The sequence below is a fragment of the Urtica dioica genome, chromosome 12, assembly GCF_054948205.1.
Source record: "Urtica dioica subsp. dioica isolate 48M chromosome 12, U.dioica_male_clone48M_v1_H2, whole genome shotgun sequence".
In the NCBI taxonomy this organism is placed as follows: domain Eukaryota; kingdom Viridiplantae; phylum Streptophyta; class Magnoliopsida; order Rosales; family Urticaceae; genus Urtica; species Urtica dioica.
The window spans coordinates 21,359,241-21,379,109 of record NC_142767.1 but is presented as its reverse complement, the minus strand read 5'-3'; the positions used below and the strand labels follow the sequence as shown (position 1 = coordinate 21,379,109).

General features: G+C 36.2%; 4 protein-coding genes across 10 annotated transcripts; 2 read left to right on the top strand and 2 right to left on the bottom strand.

Moving 5' to 3' along the window:
- The first annotated feature begins 5,789 nt into the window (after positions 1 to 5,789).
- Positions 5,790 to 8,477, top strand: RCAR3 (regulatory components of ABA receptor 3). Of its 2 annotated transcripts, XM_089602921.1 has the most exons (4): positions 5,790 to 5,941; positions 6,017 to 6,249; positions 6,919 to 7,134; positions 7,703 to 8,477. In XM_089602921.1, the coding sequence occupies exons 2-4, from the start codon at positions 6,100 to 6,102 to the stop codon at positions 7,919 to 7,921; spliced, it is 585 nt and encodes a 194-aa protein (XP_089459047.1). In that variant the 5' UTR covers positions 5,790 to 5,941; positions 6,017 to 6,099; the 3' UTR covers positions 7,922 to 8,477. The 2 variants fall into 2 exon arrangements, with proteins under 2 accessions (XP_089459047.1, XP_089459046.1); XM_089602920.1 differs by having other exon boundaries at positions 5,790 to 6,249.
- Positions 8,478 to 9,241: 764 nt separating this feature from the next.
- Positions 9,242 to 12,636, bottom strand: PTB2 (polypyrimidine tract-binding protein 2). 5 transcript variants are annotated; one of them, XM_089603157.1, is made up of 12 exons: positions 12,540 to 12,634; positions 12,416 to 12,454; positions 12,082 to 12,304; positions 11,776 to 11,985; positions 10,995 to 11,057; positions 10,830 to 10,903; positions 10,590 to 10,685; positions 10,430 to 10,487; positions 10,180 to 10,296; positions 10,027 to 10,108; positions 9,836 to 9,948; positions 9,242 to 9,745 (listed from the first exon to the last, which is right to left on the bottom strand). In XM_089603157.1, the coding sequence occupies exons 3-12, from the start codon at positions 12,271 to 12,273 to the stop codon at positions 9,488 to 9,490; spliced, it is 1,263 nt and encodes a 420-aa protein (XP_089459283.1). In that variant the 5' UTR covers positions 12,274 to 12,304; positions 12,416 to 12,454; positions 12,540 to 12,634; the 3' UTR covers positions 9,242 to 9,487. The 5 variants fall into 5 exon arrangements, with proteins under 5 accessions (XP_089459283.1, XP_089459282.1, XP_089459286.1 ...); XM_089603156.1 differs by lacking the exon at positions 12,416 to 12,454 and having other exon boundaries at positions 12,540 to 12,636; XM_089603160.1 differs by lacking the exon at positions 12,416 to 12,454 and having other exon boundaries at positions 10,180 to 10,284; positions 12,540 to 12,636.
- Positions 12,637 to 13,379: 743 nt separating this feature from the next.
- Positions 13,380 to 16,011, bottom strand: LOC149380276 (pentatricopeptide repeat-containing protein At2g13600-like). Its single transcript, XM_089603405.1, has one exon. It carries the CDS (start codon positions 15,928 to 15,930, stop codon positions 13,723 to 13,725), a length of 2,208 nt encoding a protein of 735 aa, XP_089459531.1. The 5' UTR covers positions 15,931 to 16,011; the 3' UTR covers positions 13,380 to 13,722.
- A 1,559-nt stretch (positions 16,012 to 17,570) lies between these two features.
- Positions 17,571 to 19,834, top strand: LOC149380275 (polypyrimidine tract-binding-like protein). Of its 2 annotated transcripts, XM_089603107.1 has the most exons (4): positions 17,571 to 18,035; positions 18,446 to 18,700; positions 19,331 to 19,667; positions 19,772 to 19,834. In XM_089603107.1, exons 1-3 carry the CDS (start codon positions 17,673 to 17,675, stop codon positions 19,634 to 19,636), a joined length of 924 nt encoding a protein of 307 aa, XP_089459233.1. In that variant the 5' UTR covers positions 17,571 to 17,672; the 3' UTR covers positions 19,637 to 19,667; positions 19,772 to 19,834. The 2 variants fall into 2 exon arrangements, with proteins under 2 accessions (XP_089459233.1, XP_089459232.1); XM_089603106.1 differs by lacking the exon at positions 19,772 to 19,834 and having other exon boundaries at positions 19,331 to 19,757.
- Positions 19,835 to 19,869: the final 35 nt, after the last annotated feature.

Below are 19,869 nucleotides of genomic sequence, written 5' to 3'. Positions count from 1 at the left end.
ACAACTCGATCCATATAGTACCAAAACTTGTACTAAATCTATATATAATAATATCAGCAATTCAATCCATGTATAATAAATTAATTTAAATTTAAAGAAAAATAAATCAATAGGATTTTATTTGCAATTATGTCAAAATTACAATCCCAGTCTGATCGTAAAAGTTAATAATAAAAATAAATATTTTATATGTTTCCACGAGGTCTTGTACTCTTCTTACAGCTGCCATAATAAATTTCCATAATTTATTGTTAGAATTTACAAATGCTCCCATCAAATGCTTCTAATGGATCTAAATTAGATCAATAGTTTGTAGTATATAATGTTTATATCAATTTTGTAGAGAGATGTGAACTAACAAGTATTTATAAAGTCATGAACCGTTCATCTCATTCTGAATTGGATCAAAGATAGCTCAATGATAATATTAGAGTTCATAAAGTCTAAACGGGTATTAAGTCTAACCGTTGTGATTCGGTCCATAATGAGCAACTTAAATAGCCGTCATCTTGAGTGAGCATGTTAGAAATTTCATATGGAACAAATATAAGAATTAACAAGTGTTTATAAGGTCATGATGCGTATCTATGATCATATGGAATCTCATAATACTTCAGGAGTTTCAATATCTCATAATTTAAAAGAAAAAATTTAATTATTGACAGATGTATCATTAGTTTTGAAGATGGCAAACGTTAGTGTTGAATAAAGCTATAGCGTAAAGTTTGACGTAGATATCAAGTTGTTAAAAAAAAGGATTTTCTCTCTCGTTAAAACTCGTAACGTTCTTATCACCTCTTTCCTCGAGTGATATGTTGATCAGCTTTTTCTATCTACCCTGGGTGGCCTTCGACGGAGTCCCTCATCGTCGAGCCTGAGTTTGTGAGCTTTTGTTATGTTTTTTTTTCAAGTTGGCACTAAGATTTTTTTATGCAACCCATGTTGGAGATTGGCGCGTTGGCTTTAGGTGGTCTTTTGGGGTGGATTATGCCTTCATTTGAGGAAGCTTTGACTTGTCGACCGGCCAATTATTTTAAGGAAGTTGTAGATCTTCGGCACTCTAGCTCTTTGCAGATCTCTGACAACCCTCCTTTTTCGGGTGTGGATGACGTCTCGTTAGGTTTCTTTGATTGATGTCTCTACTCCTTGGGGTGTGGATAGATGGCTCCCTAGGTGCCAAACCCAAGAGTTTTTTTTTTGAAACTAGACTCCCTCTATGATGGTGACTACCATGATTTTCGGTAAGTTTTCTTCTTTGTGTTGTGCGCTATTTCACCGTGCTTTGTACGCAATTTCAAGTGTGCAATAATCAAGAAGAAAATTTTGGGTTCTTTGTCGACCTCAAGTTCTTGAGCGTCCATCGCAAACTTTTTATTGGTATGTGGGTGTCATAGTTAAAGATGTGTTCATCAACTATTCATTGGCTTGTTGTCGCTTGGATGATTGTTCATGTTTCTAATATATGTTTTTTTTTTTTTTTTTTGTAAATTTATCTCTAGTTAAGATGGTCCTTCGGTAAATCTCGAGTAGGTTTAGTAATGCGCTTAAGTTTTAGTGATTCATAGGCAAAACCTTATTCGGCTCGTCTAATCTATTTAATCGTCTGATTTTTATTTATTATTAGTTTGAATGAACTTTTTTAATGCCAAATTTATAATAATAATAATAATAATAATAATAAAGACAGCCGCACGTGATATGAGCTTTGATTTAAAAAAAAAAAATAGATTAATGAATTGTAAAACAAGACGATCAATAAGCACGAATGAGAGAACTAGAGGAATTAATTTTAAAAAAACATTTCATATGAAATGAAAATTAAGAGAAAGATATGATATATTATAAAATAAATATTACACATCAAATGGAATATTAAGAAAAAGAAACGACATTATAAAAAAAATTAATTGCTAATATATTTACATATATTGGTTATAGTTTGATGAAATTATATTTAAAAAAAGTAGTTTGAATACAATTACTATATTTGTGAATTATGCTGTAGAGATTATCACTAATTCGTGGATACGCACTGGATCAATCATAGACCTAATTTATCTATCGAGTAGGGGAGGCTATATCATGGAAAAAGATTAAATGTTTTGGATAATTTTGCAGCTTCCATTTTTATTTTCTCAAAGACGAAAACTCTTCTCTCTTTTGAAAGAGCCCTCTACATCTCGTTTTATTCTTCGGATCTCTAGGGTAATAAGGTCATGCCGTCATGTAATAAATATAGAGCTGAATATAAATATGTATATTAATATAGGACGTGATAACTAAGGAGTATATATAGTCCAATAGGAAATAACTTTGGAAGAGCAATAAGTGAAGGGAAGTATAGGAAGATATTATTGGCTATCACTCATTTTGTAGTTCTCAACAAATTAAAGATGTTGGGTTTTGAGAGCGGCAAAACTTTTGATTTGCTATTGTGACAATAAATGGTTTGTGAATATATAGCCCTACTTCTTTTGTGGCCTGATATTTTGTAGTGGTTATTAATTATTGAATTGATAGGATTTAATAAAGCTGCTAGCTTATACGTACTATTCATTTATCTCTTTATGACTTTAATGTAGACTTTTGGATAAGCGCTGGCTAATCAAAGTTGATTGATCAGATGCAACTTATAATAATGATTATTATTATAATTTTTGAAGTAGCTGTTTCTGTTGGTTAGTTGTTACTGTTTCTGTTGGTTAGTTGTTATTGATAAGAAGAAAATCGATACATATAGAAATAAAAAAGAAAACTAAAATTTGAGCTGAAATTATAGTACAATATTTTCTTAATCATGAACAAAATGATGAAAATGAACCTACTTTCATAGTTTGTAAAATTAAGATGCAGTTCTTCTTCCAATAGGTTATAATTTTACGAAACTATTCTTAATAATCCACTGAAATGTAACCTGATTTGTATATATCACCCCTCCAGTATTTTATTAATTATTAGATATAGTGGACCAACAAATAAAATATGTGGTGCAACCTTGGAGGACATCATCCAAAATCCCACTGCTAGTCATATCAAGTCAGAGCTAGTCTTTTTGGGTTCATAACTTATTAATAGTAATAATACCAACTACGTACACCAAGATTATTTGTCTTAGAGGAACACAATTATTGAGGTTGAATACTATAATCTCGTCTTGTTCAAAGGGTTTTTGAGGCGTTGAAATACTTGCCCCTCTCGACGATAAACTTGAAGATACATTTGAATCATGTCCTGAACTGGATGAAGGCTTTTGAAGCGTATTCTATGTTTCGCCGCATAAGCCATAAAAAAGATCACAAAAACCTTTCACGAAACTAAGGTGATCGTGTGTAACATTAATATCCTAGCCAGTACTTGCTGCTAGGATAATGTATATTCTAAGTATCGTAGAAGGTTTAAAAATTCCTCAGATTAATTCGGGTGTCTAAAATACATGTAAAACCACACAAATAAAGAATCTTTCAAACATCCTTAATATAATTTTTTTTTTCTTTTCTCTCATAGCTACACTGTAAGATGTTTTTGAAATACTATGAATAGCTAAATGAAATTAGTGTATAAACGACAAATAAAATATTTTATCGTTATAAAGTTGAGAAAATTTAGCCCAATGATGGAAAGTATTATAAATATGTAACCATATTCCATATATGTTAACTAAATATCTCCACCGTAACAGAATTTCGGTGGAACTTCAAAACCAGAACCAGTTGGAACAATTTTTTTTTAGTTTTTTTCCAGTTCAGTTAGCACAGCTTTAATAATATTCAATATATATTATGTGGCGGATTTGCTTAAAAAAAATGTGGCGGGTTAGATAATACTTGCTGCTGCAGCACATTAAATTTTCAAGAAAATTGTCCCCTTGCTTTAAATAACTGCACAATATTGTCATTTTGGGCCGTTGAATAAGACAATAATTCAATTATTATATATTCTCCATCAAATTTACCCACTCTCATCTAATAAAATGAAATCCATTTACCATTGAAAAAAAACTTTCGACTATGAGCTAAAATCCAAAGATGGCACTTCGTCTTTTCTTTTTTATAATTAAAAAAAAAGCTTTGATGATGTGGAGATATTTTCAGGACATTTATTAAATACATTTGTGTAGATATTTATCCACATTGTTCAATGATCCATGTGATCTCAATGCTTTAGCCACGCTCTAGCTATGACCTTAATATGCGAACCAAAAGCAAATATGTTATAAAGTTAGTAATAGGTAGAGTTGCCTAAATAAATTAAAAATTATGTTTCCACATCCCAAGAAAAAAATATATCATAATTATAATAAAAAAAATTCTTTGTATTTATAATTGTTAATAGGTTGATCGATTAAAAAAAGCCTTCTGAAATATAGGTTTTTTTAGGGGTGCCAAAAAAAAAAAATCAAAAATAGTAAATTAGACCAAATCATCGATTTTTTAAACTGTCGATCCAGTTTAAAATGATTTTTATCTAATCCGATCGAGTACATTTTTAAAATCGATTATCGGATCGATCTTAATTTTTTAAGATTTTTTTATTGTATTTTTTTAAATAATTCTAAGATTTTTAAATGAACTAATTTGAGTTTTACATTTTAATTATATATGTTATGTTAATATCAATTTTTTTTTTTTTTGCTATTTTCTAATTAAATTTGTACAAAAAAAAGAGTTTAAAATGGTCTAAATCAGATCGTATCGATTTAAAACGATTAAATCCGATTTAGTTTATTTCTTTAAACGGTCCGATTCGATGTAAAATTTTTTAAACTGTTTAAAAGTTAATTTTAAACTAGATCGAACCGTGCATAATTTTTTTTTTTGGAAGAGATTATGTTATTAATTAAAGCCTTCCATAACCTTTTTTTTTTCTTTCTCAAACGTGTGCGCATGAGATCCACAAAATGAGATACTTTAGCTATTAAAAAAAATGCTTATGTATCCTTTCTTTTTCGGGATATTTTTAAATATTTTTTTATTTGATGACTGAAAGAAGCACATAGTGACATAGGACCTTATGTGAATTAAAACCTACCAATTTTACATTTAAAACAAACTATTACAACAAGTAATTTGAACTGTTCATTTAATACTATTTCACTATAGAACAAGACATCGGTATCATCATTCACAATTTGTAAGCATTCAAATGCATGGGATTATATGATTTAAAAAAAACACATGGATTTTCCTAAAAAAAAAGAAAAAGAAAGGACATGAATTTAATGGTAACTAAAAAGAACTAGAATCGCGCAAACAGACAAAATCTGGCATGGTCGTAAATAATATCAACTACCAAGGCCGTTTACGACAAGTTTTATACTCAAATAAGAGATGTTTATACTTATAATTATATACACCAGGTTTAAAACTTTAAATTATAGTGGGTATCTTTTTTGGTAAGTCCGTATATAACTGAAATTGATTCTCAGTGAAAGGCATTTTTATATTGTAAATAACAGGATGTAAATTACATATAGTTGATTTTTTTCACTTTATGAATATTTATTTTTATTTTTATTAGAGAAACACATATTTATTGGTAAGTCCTTTCATAAATTAAAAATAACAAATTATGATTCACTAATAATAAATAAATATTATTTATAATTATAATATTTTATAAAATGACTCTCAGTAAATGATTTCTATTTAAAATTAGTATCTATATTTTAAATAACTATAAAAATACTCGTGGTTAGCCATTTTTGTTTGTTTGCTACTAAAAAAGTGAAAGAGGGAAAGAAATTAATATTCGAGTAAATACGAAAAATATGAATAAATTGTAATAATATAGTATTAGGTGATGAGAAGATGATAGAGAGGCTTGAGGTTTTGGTTTCTCTATGAAGGTGGTGCTGTGAGACTCTCTCTCTCTCTCTCTGATTCAATTCCTCGTCTCTCTCTCTCAAGCGTCGATTAGGACTCGCCGTAGATTTCGCCGTCAGGTGATCGGAGTTCTGTTTGACGGCGTGGTTTCGGAACGAGTTGGCTCATTCTCTCTGTGATGGTTATTGTTCCAGAGAAAGCTGAATCTTGTTGAAGCTCGTGGTAAGAGATATCGCGTGTTTGGATTTGCTTATTTGAGAAAGGAAAGGAAAACAAAATGAACGGGAATGGGAATGGAATGGCGATCGGTAATGGAGGAATCGTAGGATTGGAAAGCGATTTCATCAGAAGGCACCACCGTCACGACGCCGGAGAAAATCAGTGCAGCTCTGTTCTGTCCAGACACATCAGAGCACCTGTTCATCTTGTAATCCCTCTCTCTTTCTCTCTATTTTTATTTTCTCTCGAAAAATATACGGTGTCTTTAATCTCACACATAGAATTTGTTAACGGTTTTGATTGATTTTGATCTTCAGGTTTTTCTTGAGATCACTGCTACTTTGTTCAAGACAACGTTTAATTTGTGAAATCTATTGTCTTTTGGTGATCTTGATCTTTGGTTTCTCAATCGGTTAATGTTTCTAATTTCTTTGACTCTTGATTCTTTTCTTATTGAGTGAGAGAAATTTTTTGTAAGGTTCTTATGAAATTAAATAGCAAATCAGAATCAGTTTCAGGGTGAAAAATCTCCTAAAACTTGTGTTATTCTAATTCAACAATGACTAGTATATCTAAACTTTCCCTTTTATTTCCGTTTAGTGGCCAATTTTTTGTCTAAAGACAAAGCTTGTGGCGAGCTGAACTTGTTAAAGAGTCTCGTACAAATTCGATCTGTGAATTTCTTGCAAAAATAGAAGTCCTTCGATACAATCCCCAGTTTAGCATGTGTTATCTCAAAGAGAACTGCAAATTTGGTGAGAAATAGGGTTCGACGCCGTGCCTTTATCGAATCAGTTGTCTGTTATGTGTGTTTTTTTTTCTTTATTTTTTCGTTAATACGAATCTAATAACTAATAATTTGTTTTCCCTTCATTAGGTATGGTCGTTAGTGAGGCGTTTCGATCAACCGCAAAAGTATAAGCCATTCATCAGCAGGTGTGTTGTACAGGGTAACCTCGAGATCGGGAGTCTCAGGGAAGTTGATGTTAAGTCTGGACTTCCGGCGACTACGAGCACCGAAAGACTTGAATATCTCGACGACGACGAGCATATCCTGAGCATGAGGATCGTTGGCGGGGACCACAGACTTAGGGTATATACACTCACCACAACAATACTTCTCTTTTTCGTACATGGATTATCCTTTTCGGAGCTGTAGAAACACTTGTCACGTCAAGGCTGTGTATGGCTTTTAGAAGCTGGTTTTGGTAAAGTAGGGTTGTTTGACTGGTCGAAAGTTTTGATTTCAATGTTGGTGTTTTATAGGAGAAGATTAGCATTGTTTTGTGAAGTTTAGCAATTTTAGAATTAGTTGAATATACGTCGTTCACTAACGATATCACATGAGGGCTAATTTTCTACTAAATGGGAAGTAATAGGCTATCTTCCGTACACATTTGATGTAGTGACCAGGAAAAAATTATTGGATTCACGGCCATCTATGATATAACCCATATGCGATAGGTGATCATGAAATTTTCTTGTCTTGGGCGTGAAGAAGTTGGTCTGTCTGGTTGTGTACCTTAACAAGTTAGTAGGCACAGTTTTAATCGGTTTATACTTTATAGTGCTTAATGAACTCACGAGTAAGAATTAGTTAGGATTAGCAAGTGTTTTTCGGTTGCTGATAATCTGTGGTTCTATTTTCTCTTGTACAACAGAACTATTCTTCAATCATTTCCCTCCACCCGGAGATAACTGAGGGAAGACCCGGAACATTGGTGATCGAGTCGTTTGTGGTGGACGTGCCCGAAGGAAACACAAAGGACGAGACATGTTACTTTGTCGAAGCATTGATCAAGTGCAATCTCAAGTCGCTCGCTGATGTGTCAGAGCGGTGCGCGGTTCAGGACAGAACAGAGCCGATCGATCGGATTTAAAAAGAAAAGAAAAGAAAAAAAAAAGAGAGTGAAGCTGCAATGGATGAAGCTTCCGAGGCTTTCGTATCTCTGATGCTTTGGAGACGGACATGCACGTGTAAATTTTCGTGACACACCCAGAAGTATATATCTTTCATACACGCTTGTCCCTCTCTTTTTTTTTTTTTTTTTTTTGGGTATGTTTTGTATCTTCCATCTGGTGTTGTATCACTCAATTTTCCTCTTCTTTTTTTTTTTTTTTAACCACAATTCTTATATAGGATCCTAAACTCTCTTCCATTAAGAAGAACATTGCTAAGAAAACACAGACTAGGTTCTCTTTCCCACCCTCATTTCAGTGTGTTCTCTTTCGGTTTGTCCATGGTGGTGTGTATATATTTATTTTATATATTTCTGCTGGAGAGGAATCGTGTCTGTATATCTGTTTTCCACTCTTCAGTTTCTAGTTGGATTTAGCTTATGAGTATGGAAAATAGATAGTTAATGACTCGGTCCAAGTTATAGACGTGTTTGTAATGTCACTTTTTGTTTGTAGTAAATTGTCTATTTCCTTGTATCTTATCTCTTTTTTCTGTTTTTTTTTCACATCTACTTTATCCCTTTTGAAGTGTTTTATTATTCTCAGGGAAAAAAAATGAATGTTTGAAATGGTCAAACCTCATAAAGAGTTGTCTTTTTAAACCGGCCGTGTTTTCGGCGCAAGTGGGATAGTATTTTGCTTTCTTCTTACGTATGTGTTTAGAAGTTGGTTGTCTTGGAGTGTAACTTGCGTATATTGTCATTGGCTTAAATTTTTATTCTTACAAACTGCTTGTCGTGGTTTGCAATTAAAATACTAAATAATTGCGCTCTCGTCTCGTTGCCAATCTCGCTTTTGTGAGATCAGTTCCTTTGTCTTGTACTATATATGTGTGTGTATATATATATATATATATATAGTATTAGATGCTTGTCTTGTACTCTCAGTCATTTCTGTTATATTAGATGCTTTATGTGATTAATTTAATGTGAATCTTTGATTATTTAGTTGGTACGTAGAGAAATGTAATTTTAATGAGCACTGAGCAACGTAAATAATAATAATAATAATAAAAGATGTGGTTTTATCTTTTATGAACATCAATAGAAAAAGTTTTGGGCTTTGGTGTTATCCGCTCTCTCATTATCTATAGTAGTTTTTTTGAAGCGAAGTAGTAGATTTTTCACTGTAGTCCCTCGTTAATCTACTAGATTTTGTAAATATCTCTCACGATTACATTGACACTCCAAGCTTACACAATGCTTTGAATTTCTATATAATACTTCCTGGGTTCCACGTCCTTCATAAAAATATAAAATAATTTCCACGTTTTCATGTACCCACTGTATAACTAGTGGAACAATATATCCAAGCAAACTTGTAATATGGAGCTCTTCACATTGCGTAGTCTTATTTAAGAATCTGCTTACGGAAAATCTCGGAAACTTAACACGTCAAAATAACACCAACAAATTCCACAATATCAGGATTCGTTGCCCAGTGGAGAACGAAATGGAAACTCTAAATCTAAGGGTCTCATTATAAGATCATTGCATCCCATCAGGCCTGTACTGAGGTGGAGCCATGTGCATCATTCCGGGGTGAGGTGGCATGTAAGGATGACTAGGCATAGATTGTGGGACCCACCCAGCAACCTGCTCGGGCCCGCCAGGGTGGTGATAGGCGTGAGGATTCGCAGGAGCCATCACCATTGTCACTGGCTGTTGACCAAGAAGCGAAGGCTGCGGATTCATCATTGGGACGCTCGCAGCGACCGTGTAGTCTCTGCTTCGGTCGTTGTTGATCTGTGCGCGATATTACCGCCCGGAAAAACAAGTTAAAAGCGCTTTTTAATTTATTCAAGATGATCGATCGTTTGAAAAGAGTTGTTTTACCTTGATGCTGAGATCGGTGTGACGAGAATACGAGATGTGAAGCTTGCAGAAACCTCCGTCGTAAATGCAGTGTCCTTCCAATGCTTCCTTGGCAGCAACGGCCGTTGGAACATCTGTGCATTGTGTTAAATGTTGGTAATTATGTGTATAACTTTGTTTCGAAGAAATATATATATAAATAAAGTAAGTACCGGGATACTGAATCAGAGCTTGAACTCCTCCGTTTTTGTCGAACATTGCAATCTTTTGCACAGTCCCAAAAGAAGTAAAGACCTATGCCAATGAGACGAGTCAGAACAAGTTTTTTTTTTTTTTTTTTTGCTACAGAAAGAGAATGAACATACCATGTGCAAAACTTCCAAGGTAACAGCGTATTGCATATTCTCGATGGATGCGAGAAGTACATTGCTCTCGGGCTCTACCTTTTTTCCGTCCACACCCACAGCAAACTGCAAACATGGCTGATGAAACCGCTTTAAGCGACAGATTCAAATATAATACGAATATGCAAAATCTAAGCTGACTGCGAAACTAAATTATCAAACTACATTTCAGAGAATTAAATAATTAAAGGGCTTACATCCACTTCCATACCTGACCACTTCCATCTATAGCCGACGGAGCAACAGGAAGGTAAGGATTAGTGTAGTCCCTGGAAGAAGAAAAAAAAATTTAGTAATCATAAAAGTGCATTAAACCGCACACTGGCGATATATCGTTCATTAACATTCAACGCATCAGATATCTAGAGTACCTGCTCCTGTGAGACTGGAATTTGACACTCAGATCTGTATGCCCAGAATACGTTATCCTCAGGGAGCACGGTCCAATCTGCTCGGGAAGCAGATAACTGATATATGAAGAAATGCAGAGTCAGCAAATAACCATGTACACTAAGTGGACATTTAGTATCTTGTGATGATGGAATAAGCAATAACAAAAGCTGCTCTACATATTTATAACCAAAAAAAAAAAAAAGCTATACAAGAGTCACCTAGGAATGCTTCTTCCATCAAGGGCGTTCTTTGCCGAAGTGGCCGTTTCCGCATCTGTAAATTGAATTAGTGCCTGGAGATAAGATTCGAAAATCAAAATTAGCTTTATTTTTTAATTTTATATGAAGGATAACAAATAAAAGAATGCTATAAACAGCACAGACCTGAAATCCAGCAGTCTTCTCAAAGGTGGTAATCTTGTGCACAAATCCAAAGGCTGAAAATACCTGCATCACTTTCAAGTTTCAGAAGGCGTATAGAAATATGTGCATAAACGTAAGTACACATAAGCCAAGCCGATTAATAGTTATGGAAAGGGAAACTGCAAGTTAAATGATAAGTAATAAAGACAACAGATGGAAATTCGATTTTCCATGAGATGTGATAAGATTAGAAGTAATGGTCGGAAAAGATATGAACACTTGGTCTTTGCTCAAGGGTTCTATCACATCTAGAGACATACAATTTTCTCGGATGTGAAAAAATAAAATAAAAAAGAGCACCCCTACGGGGAATTCAATAAAAGGTATTGTGCGGTGATGAGAAACAAAGAGAATTAAAAGTCCTAAGCTTCTTGTATGTAAGGTGTAGTGTTTAGAGAGAGAGAGAGAGAGAGAGAGAGAGAGAGAGAGAGAGAGAGAGAGAGATAGAGAGAGAGCCAGTGTTAAAGGAAGGAGAAAAGAGACAAACACACATGTGCCCTATCTCCCGATGCACTAAGCTGCCATCAAAGATATTTCCTTCACATTATCCTGCTGATCCATATTCACATTACACTCATGTCAAACAAAATCAAATTTCAAATCACACACACACACACAGAAAGCTACGAATTCACAAAACCCAAACAAAATTCCTTCACAACGCAACCACAAACATCTTCACAGTGAGAGATAATATCCCATCTGAACCTCACTACACATAATAGAAGGCCGATCGTCTTACCAGGTGCAAAACATCGATGCTGACAAGGCGAGCGTCCGAACCTTCAATCGTCACCAAAAGCACATTCCCCGCCACATCAGCGGCGGTTTTGTTGTTCACGATTTCCTGCCTATTGGAATACTGCAAGTACACTGTTTTTCCTCGGACCTGGGCTGGCTCAGAGGACGAGGCATAGTACGATATCATCGCAATAGCTTGGTTCAAATCTGCCTGAAAGACAGGTCCCAAAAAATTTCACATTTCAAGAACTCCAATCCACTACCAAAAAAAAAAAAAATCCCACGCGAATATGTATATTTTACTCACGAATTCGATAAAAGCCTGGTTTCTGTTTGCCCCAACATTGCACTTGGTGTTGACGACTTTCCCGAACGGCTTTCCGAGCTCGATTAATTCCTCTTCCGTGCACTCCCATGGCAGGTTTCTCAGATGGAGTACCTTCGACGGAGGCTGAGTGTACCGGAATTGTGGCTGACTCGACACCGACGCCATTGACATAAACAAGACCTAATCACCGGAAATTCCTACGCTGAAGAAAAGACATCAAACATCAAGATTGCATATCACAACGATACATAATTACTATTCTAGATAAACCACACATATACGAAAATCCAAGGCAGAACAACAATATGATTACGAGATTCTGAGTTAGCGATTATCGGCTCGGACGTTTTAGCTGATCCAGTAACGGAAAACGAAATTGACATAGGTCGAAAGAGAAAGTTGATTTCAAATTATAGAGTATTAGGGAACAAGATTACCTGAGAGCGAAAGAAAAAGGGCTAGGGTTTGCGATTTCGCTGTGTACGAGTAATCAATGTAAATGTGTAATTTCCCAGTGAAAACAAAAAAAATGTAAATGTATAAATTTGTTTTATAAATAAAAATATAATTTGTAATCGAATTAATTCTATATTTCTTTTAGCAATAAGAAATTAGACTTAAATTCAACCGCAAAAAAAAAAAAGGAAACAAATCGGTTAAAGAATTTTGGATAAAATCTCATTTAGGATGTAAGTCAATAATCATGTATAAATATTTTCTCTCTTTTTGTAAACATTTTTGGATGTAAGTCAATAAGATATATATATATATATATATATATATATATATATATATATATTTGGATATTTTAACTTTCTGAAATATATAATTTTCATTTGGATGTCATTGTTTATATGAAAGAAGGAACAATAAATGGTATCGTTTATATCAGACGTAATATTAGACAAACTGTTATTTAATAAACAAGCATTTTTAAAACAACAGAATGTCACATGTTACCATTATAATATGGAAAAATTATAGCACATAGCAATTTGAAACTAATTAATTAATAAAATAACAAAAGTTTCAAATTTTCAACAAAATAACTAAAGTTACATAATCAATTATTTTTTTACAACAAAACTAAATTTTTTGACAATTATTTTAAACAATTTATCACTTTCAAAAAAATTAATTCAATAGTTAAAAAAAAGTTTTTAAAACTTGATTATTGTACATTTTAATGACTTCAATAATTTTAGACAAATTTGAGCTATTTTGCAAATCTAGTATTTTAAAATGATTATTTAACTAGCTAAATCACCCATATCAATAGAGGCTTTTGTAAAACAACACAATCCCACAATGTTTCTTTCTTTACGAAAAATGGTCTAGTGCTCTGATAAACATTCATCACATAAGAAAACCAACGAGTCTACATAAACAAGAAAAATCAATTTAATAAAACTCATGAATCAACTACTCATTTCTCTCAAAGCAAAGGACCAATATCACCATTCTTTTATGCACAGTTTAGTACAATCACAACGACCAGAGTGAAGATACAATAAAAGAAGAACAAGAATGGGAATGCGAATGAATTGCAATAGATATCCAGAGAGACTGATGGATTTCCATAGTATGAAAAGTAATAAGAAAGTCAAGTATTGAAAAACTTCAATACGAGGGAGATAATCTTTGTATATGACTATCAAATTGACCATCAATTATAGAGTAGTTGATCATATTTGCAGTTAAGTTCTTCAAAGCAGCATAAATAGAACTAGAGCATAAATGAGTCTTATCTTCCACATAGAACACGTGAATTTCGGTGTTTAGCTCGATCCAGCTACACCCAGAAACTTTTTTCGCACTGACATCCCTCATTTCCTTCCTCAGTTTCTCACTCTCACCCCATTTTCCGAGCGCAGCGTATATATTCGCCAATATATTATACGCGTACACGGGTTTCGGTTCCAAGCCCAACATCTTCTCAGCGACCTTTTCGCCGACTTCCAAGTCGGTCCAGAACAAGCAAGCGCTGAGCAACGCTCCCAAAACAACCCCGTCGGCTTCGAAAGGCATGTCTTCGATCAGATCCAACGCTTCCCATAGCTTCCCAGACCGACCGAGAAGATCCACCACACAAGCGTAGTGTCCCAAACTCGGCTTCACACCGTGATCTCTCTCCATCGAGCCGAAGATTCCAAGCCCTATTTTGGTCAGACCCGCGTAACGACAAGCACACAGAATCGCGACGAAAGTGGCTTCGTTCGGAGGTATTCCCAGAGTTAACATCTTGTTGAAGTGAGCGAGAGAGACGAAGCCAAGGCCGTGAATCGCAAAGCCGTTTATGAGAGTCGTCCAAGCTTGAGTATTGGGCGAGGAAATAGAGGCGAACGAATCATGAGCCTCGGTTATGCTTCCGCATTTCGAGTACATGTCAACGAGAGATGTCCCGACATGGACGTTTGATTCGAGAGACGTTTTGGTCAGCTGGGCGTGAATCGCTCGACCTAATCGGAGTGAGCTGAGGCACGAGCAAGAACGCAAGATTACAGAGAAAGTCAATTTTGTACAATCCACAGACGATCTCCTCATAGTCGAGTATAGCTTCAGTGCTTCGTCGTGAAGGTGGTTCTGAACGAAACCTGAGATCATTGAGTTCCACGTGATGTTGTCTCGCTGCGATTGGTCGCTCTTCTCAAATAAAGATCTCGCCTTTTCGATTTCCCCATTCCCGAAATACGCGGAGATCATGGTGTTTAAGGAGACTACGGTTTTCTTTGTCATTTCCTCAAAGAGTTTCTCCGATTCTTCGACCCGACCGATCTCTGCGTACGCTTTTATCATCAGGTTAGAACAAATCGAGTCTTTCTCGTCAAGCCTATTAAAAACCATCTCTGCTTCTTGGATTCTTTGCAGTGATATAAGTCCATTAATAAGCGAACTCGAAGCGTTCGGACACGGGCTTCGAATCATTCCGTAAACTCTTCTAGCACAATCGATATTCTCGTAACCGCAATAGAATTCAATCAGAGCACCGCCTATCAAGCGCTCGAATTCCACGCCGTACTTAACCACGAGTCCATGAACCGATTTTCCTCCGTCGAAGAACCCTAACCTCCCGAAACTCCTGATAACACAGTCCAAAGTGAACTCGTTTGGGATCGCCTCGTCACTCCTCATCATCCACTTAAACAGCTCCAAAGCCCTCTCACACCCATCTCCTTCACCGGTCTTCGCATACCCCGAAATCAAAGAAGTCCACACCACAACGTCTCTGTTAGGCATTTCATCAAACAATTTAACGGCATCGTGGAACATCTTGCACTGCACATAACCGGTGAGCATAACACTCCACAGCAAGTCGTTCCGGTCATGAAGCTCAACGAAAACCCTTTCAGCGTCATCGATACGAGAGGAATTCGCGTAAAACGACAACAATGCACAACCCACCAGCTCAAGATTTTCAGCCCTACATTTCAGAGCCAAGCAGTGAATTTCCGTTCCTTCATCGAACGATCTCGAACGAGCACAAGCGCTGAGGACCTTCGAGAACGTGGTCTCGTTGAGCCTCACGTCGCTCATATGCATCGCCGAGACCAGAGAGAGAGCTTCGCTGTACTTTTCCCACTTGGCGTACCCACAAATCATTGTGTTCCACGAGACGACAGTTCGTTGAGGCATTTCGTCAAACAGTTGACGGGCTATGTCTAGTCGGCCGTTTTTGCAGTGTCTGTTTACTGCCATATTCGTGAAAACGACGGTGTCGTTTTGATAGGATGTCGGAGTCTGGAAAAATGTCGAGAACAGTGAGTTGGTTCTGTTGGTCCATGGTTTGTTCTTCTTCAACGTCCCAACCAGAGAAGATCTTACGATCATCCTATGTAATTCCGAAGAAATTGAACGAAAGAAACGGTGCCGTTTTCATGGTCTGTAACTTTGTATCTATAATTCCCTCAGATACCCCATGCTAATTAGTAATTTCCAGAGTCTTTGTCGCTATTATAAATATATTTTTTTAAACAATAGATAACTATTATTTCCTAAAAATAAAAAAAAATAAAAAAAAGATAGCAAAAATATATACGCTGGAGCGACTAGTGGTGGTAGTAACAAGTCGTAAACTGCGGTCAATTGAAGGTTTTAAAGCTAAACTTTTTATACGTAAAAGCTATGTGTCTAACGACATTAAGTAAAAAAAAAAAAATTCTCAGCATTGGCGGGTCGAGATTGGAGCTTCATTCGGACTGCTCGGAGGTGGTCAAGGCGGTGGCCGGAGAAAAGAGGCCCATGACCGAGCTTGGGACGATCTTCCACCATATTGAGAGAGAGGTTAGTAAGTTGTCTGAGTTTAAGATTATGTTTATTCCTCGTCTCGGTAATATTGCGGCTCACAACTTAGCCCGTTTTGCGGTTATTCATTGTTCTAACTCGAGATGGATGGGGCTTGTCCCTCCTTGCTCGGAAGAGGCTATTAGAGCCGATGACAGAGTGATCCAATCCCGCTCGCCGGGTTAGTGTTTTCTCGGTTTGTTTGTGTTTGGTGGCGTGGTTTCGTTTGTGTTTCCTTTCTCTGTTGTAACCACGGTTTTCCTCCGCCATACGTGAGGGCTTATATGATATTTCCGTGGCACTGCCCACGTTTCTCAACGACATTAAGTAAAATTATACACATATTTCGAATTTTAATTTTTGACACATATAAATTGAATTAAACTCTAATAAAATTTAAACATTTCCTTTAAAAAATATAAAACCAAATTAATACAAATATATTTGTTCATAAAAAAATCAGATATATACCATACTTAACTCAAAGCTAAAAGTGCATAAACGATGATATTTTGTAGAATCTCATTACATCCTTTATATTTAAGTAATTATATTTTCAAATTTTAGCTAAAAATTTAAAACCAATGAATATATTTGTATTATTCTAATAAATTGCTTGTGTAATGTAACTTCGGAGTAGAGGCACATATGTTTTGCTACACATCTATATAATTCTAAGATGTTACAGGTCGGGACGGACGGAGCCAATGTAAGTTCAAGAGGGGTTCAAACCCATCTTCAATTTTTTTTTTAACACTTTTGATTCATTTTAAAAAATAAAAATACATTTTTTTATCTTGAAAATTTACAAACTAGCTCTTTTTAAAACTTTTTTTTTCATATTAGCTCCTGAAATTTACTTTCGGCTCCTTCCCTGCTACAAGTTCTATTTCAAAGAAGAAAAATAGAAAAAAGGTGGTCTCTAATCCATAAATCGGGATCAGTTATTATAAAAGTTCTTTAGACATTATCAACCCAAAGAAGTAAAGTCCAACTAACTACGAAAAAAAAAAAAAAAAAAAAACAAAAAATACAATTCCAGGTTCGCACAGCACATAGCGTAAAGTTCCACGTGTCAGAAGAAGAACAGTTCAAACTCTAAGATCCAATACGTACATGCATGCAAAGCGACACGTAACAGAACGAACAATCCCAAATAATCACTCTCTCCACGACTCTCTCTCTCTCTCTCCTCTTGACCAATTCTCTCTCGTATTCCTTGCAACACATTCATAATTCTTCACACCTCTCTCTCTTTCTAGCTCGCTCGTCTGTGTACGTACGTAACAATGGTGAAGCTTGCTTCTTCTCGAGAGGCCAGGTCGTACGGACCAAGGCAGTCACGGAACAGAGCGGAGTACGTGAACGCGGGTCTGTACCTCTTCGCCACGGTGGTTCTCATCGGCGGCCTCGCGGCGGAGCTATTCTCGGCGGCGGTGGCCAAGTCCGGCATGGTGGTGGCGATGCTAGGGTTTCTGCTCATCTTGGCCGTTAATCTGCACGACCTCGTGGCTCACCTTGCCGGCTACGATTTCCGGGTCGGGTTGATGGAGTACGATCTCCAGCTCGCAGTTGTCGAGTTCGCTGTTCCTTTGATTCAGGCTCTTGGTTCGGTCCTCTTCTTCTTGGCCTTTCTCTTTCTGTTCATTCAGGTATAATTCATGATATCATCGCTCTGGATTTGCCTAAAGTATTCGCTTGGTTTAGTTAATAGAGAATGCAGTCATTTATTTAATAAACGACAACAAAGTGAAAAATATATTGAGGACTAGGATCTGAGGGCAAAAGAGGACTTTGTAGTGTAATGTGTATGTTAGAACTTCGGACGTGTTTGATATTAAACTATATACTGTATTCATATATGTTTGTGTTAATGAGTAGTCTCGATCTATAAAAATTTTGTTCACGAAAGGAAAATTTTAATACATGTATGATAAATGACACTATAAAACGGTGCCAAATCAAGAGTTATTTGAGAGCTACTTTGGTATATTAAAAAAAATTGACAAATAGCAATATCATTACTACTAGTAGTGTTGAGGAGTGTTGGAATTGAATACAGGAAGAGAGAGATTCTAATAAGCACTCGAAGCTTGGGAGGCACGCGGTGGGGATGCTCATCGCGGGCCCGATACTGTGGTTGGTGGGGTCCATCCACAACTCGTGCCAGGTGTACCATAGAGCCGACGCCCATCTCCAGATCCTCCAGCAAGGCGTCCACGTCCCCTTCCTCATCGCCAGCGTGCTCTTCGCCGCCGGCTCCATCATCAATGCCCGCCACCAGGCCGGGCTCCACCACCGTGGCCGCCAATTGCTGGTAACTCAAAAAAAATCGACTATATATATATATCATCGATCGATATGATGGTAATATTATAAATGCTGAAAGAGTTTTGGTGGCCCGAATGGGTTTGAAGCCGTGATGTGCCGCAAAAGTTGATAATCGTGTTCTAGAAATTTAGGGAGGTGGAGAGTATCGAATGAGAGAATTTTCCGATTATCTTTAGATGATATCAAATTATACTTATTTATATGCTAGTTACAATATGAGACCTGGAGTAATAAAATGTAACTGATACGTAGTAATAATATACATTGGAACTAAGTAATAATATATACAAATGGTCGCCGTAGTCATTTAGCCAATTTTAAACTTGATTTTAAAGAAGTAGTCGACGTTTTGTTTATTTTGGTAAATTAACCCTTTAGCAAAAGTAACATATATTTATCAAAATTAACGTATGGAAATGCTAAGGACATAATGAGACCACATCACTAAATATGACTAGATTTTAAACAGGCTTAAAACGTCGAGTAGATTGCGAATTTAACGTTTTAAGTGGCTTAATCCGTTGGATTTTTCTTTTTGTTTTATGTATTTATTGTCTTTGATTTATAACAAACAATGTCATATTGAGTGGCGTGTTTGCTTGGGATGATAATGCAGGGCGAGTTGTGGATATGGCTGGGGTTGTTCGGGGCCCTTTTTCTCCTCGTCGGAGGGTTCTTCAACTTGGTCAAAGTCTTCGAGATGCAACAAGGAGACCGTACGATTCGGCTCGAGAGGCTCCGAGGCGGGGCCCAGGAGCTTCTGGGGCAGCAGAGGGAGGGTCAAGTCTCTCTCATTTCGGACGAGCACCGCAGGAGGAGACGCGACGCCGCCGAGGAGGAAGCCGCTAAGATTCCGGCCACCGCGGCGGCGTTGACCGGTCAAAGCACTCCGTACAAGGATGTCTTAGTCGGTCACGCTTAGCTATATTTCTTCTTCTTCTTCTTGTATACAGGTTTGTGATAATAAAAAAAAAAGTGATTATTCATTTGCTTTACTTGCTAGGAAAGAAACTGAACAATTGTAGTACTCTTAATCATTCCAAGTAAATGTTAAAAGTTGCAGTTGATTGTGGGTATAAACTCAGGAAGCAGAACTGCTTTTATTGTTGGATAAAGAGGAGTTTGTCTTTTCTTTCTATACTTTCTTTTTACTTT

Coding starts and splice junctions, on each gene's coding strand:
- LOC149380276 (XM_089603405.1), bottom strand. CDS start 15,930: ATGATCGTAAGATCTTCTCTGGTTGGGACGTTGAAGAAGAACAAACCA.
- PTB2 (XM_089603156.1), bottom strand. CDS start 12,273: ATGTCAATGGCGTCGGTGTCGAGTCAGCCACAATTCCGGTACACTCAG. Junction 10,109..10,179: donor CCTTGGAAGTTTTGCACATG/GTATGTTCATTC, acceptor TCATTGGCATAG/GTCTTTACTTCTTTTGGGAC. Junction 9,949..10,026: donor AGCTCTGATTCAGTATCCCG/GTACTTACTTTA, acceptor CACAATGCACAG/ATGTTCCAACGGCCGTTGCT.
- LOC149380275 (XM_089603107.1), top strand. CDS start 17,673: ATGGTGAAGCTTGCTTCTTCTCGAGAGGCCAGGTCGTACGGACCAAGG. Junction 18,036..18,445: donor TTCTCTTTCTGTTCATTCAG/GTATAATTCATG, acceptor AATTGAATACAG/GAAGAGAGAGATTCTAATAA. Junction 18,701..19,330: donor ACCGTGGCCGCCAATTGCTG/GTAACTCAAAAA, acceptor ATGATAATGCAG/GGCGAGTTGTGGATATGGCT.
- RCAR3 (XM_089602921.1), top strand. CDS start 6,100: ATGAACGGGAATGGGAATGGAATGGCGATCGGTAATGGAGGAATCGTA. Junction 6,250..6,918: donor TCAGAGCACCTGTTCATCTT/GTAATCCCTCTC, acceptor TCCCTTCATTAG/GTATGGTCGTTAGTGAGGCG. Junction 7,135..7,702: donor GCGGGGACCACAGACTTAGG/GTATATACACTC, acceptor CTTGTACAACAG/AACTATTCTTCAATCATTTC.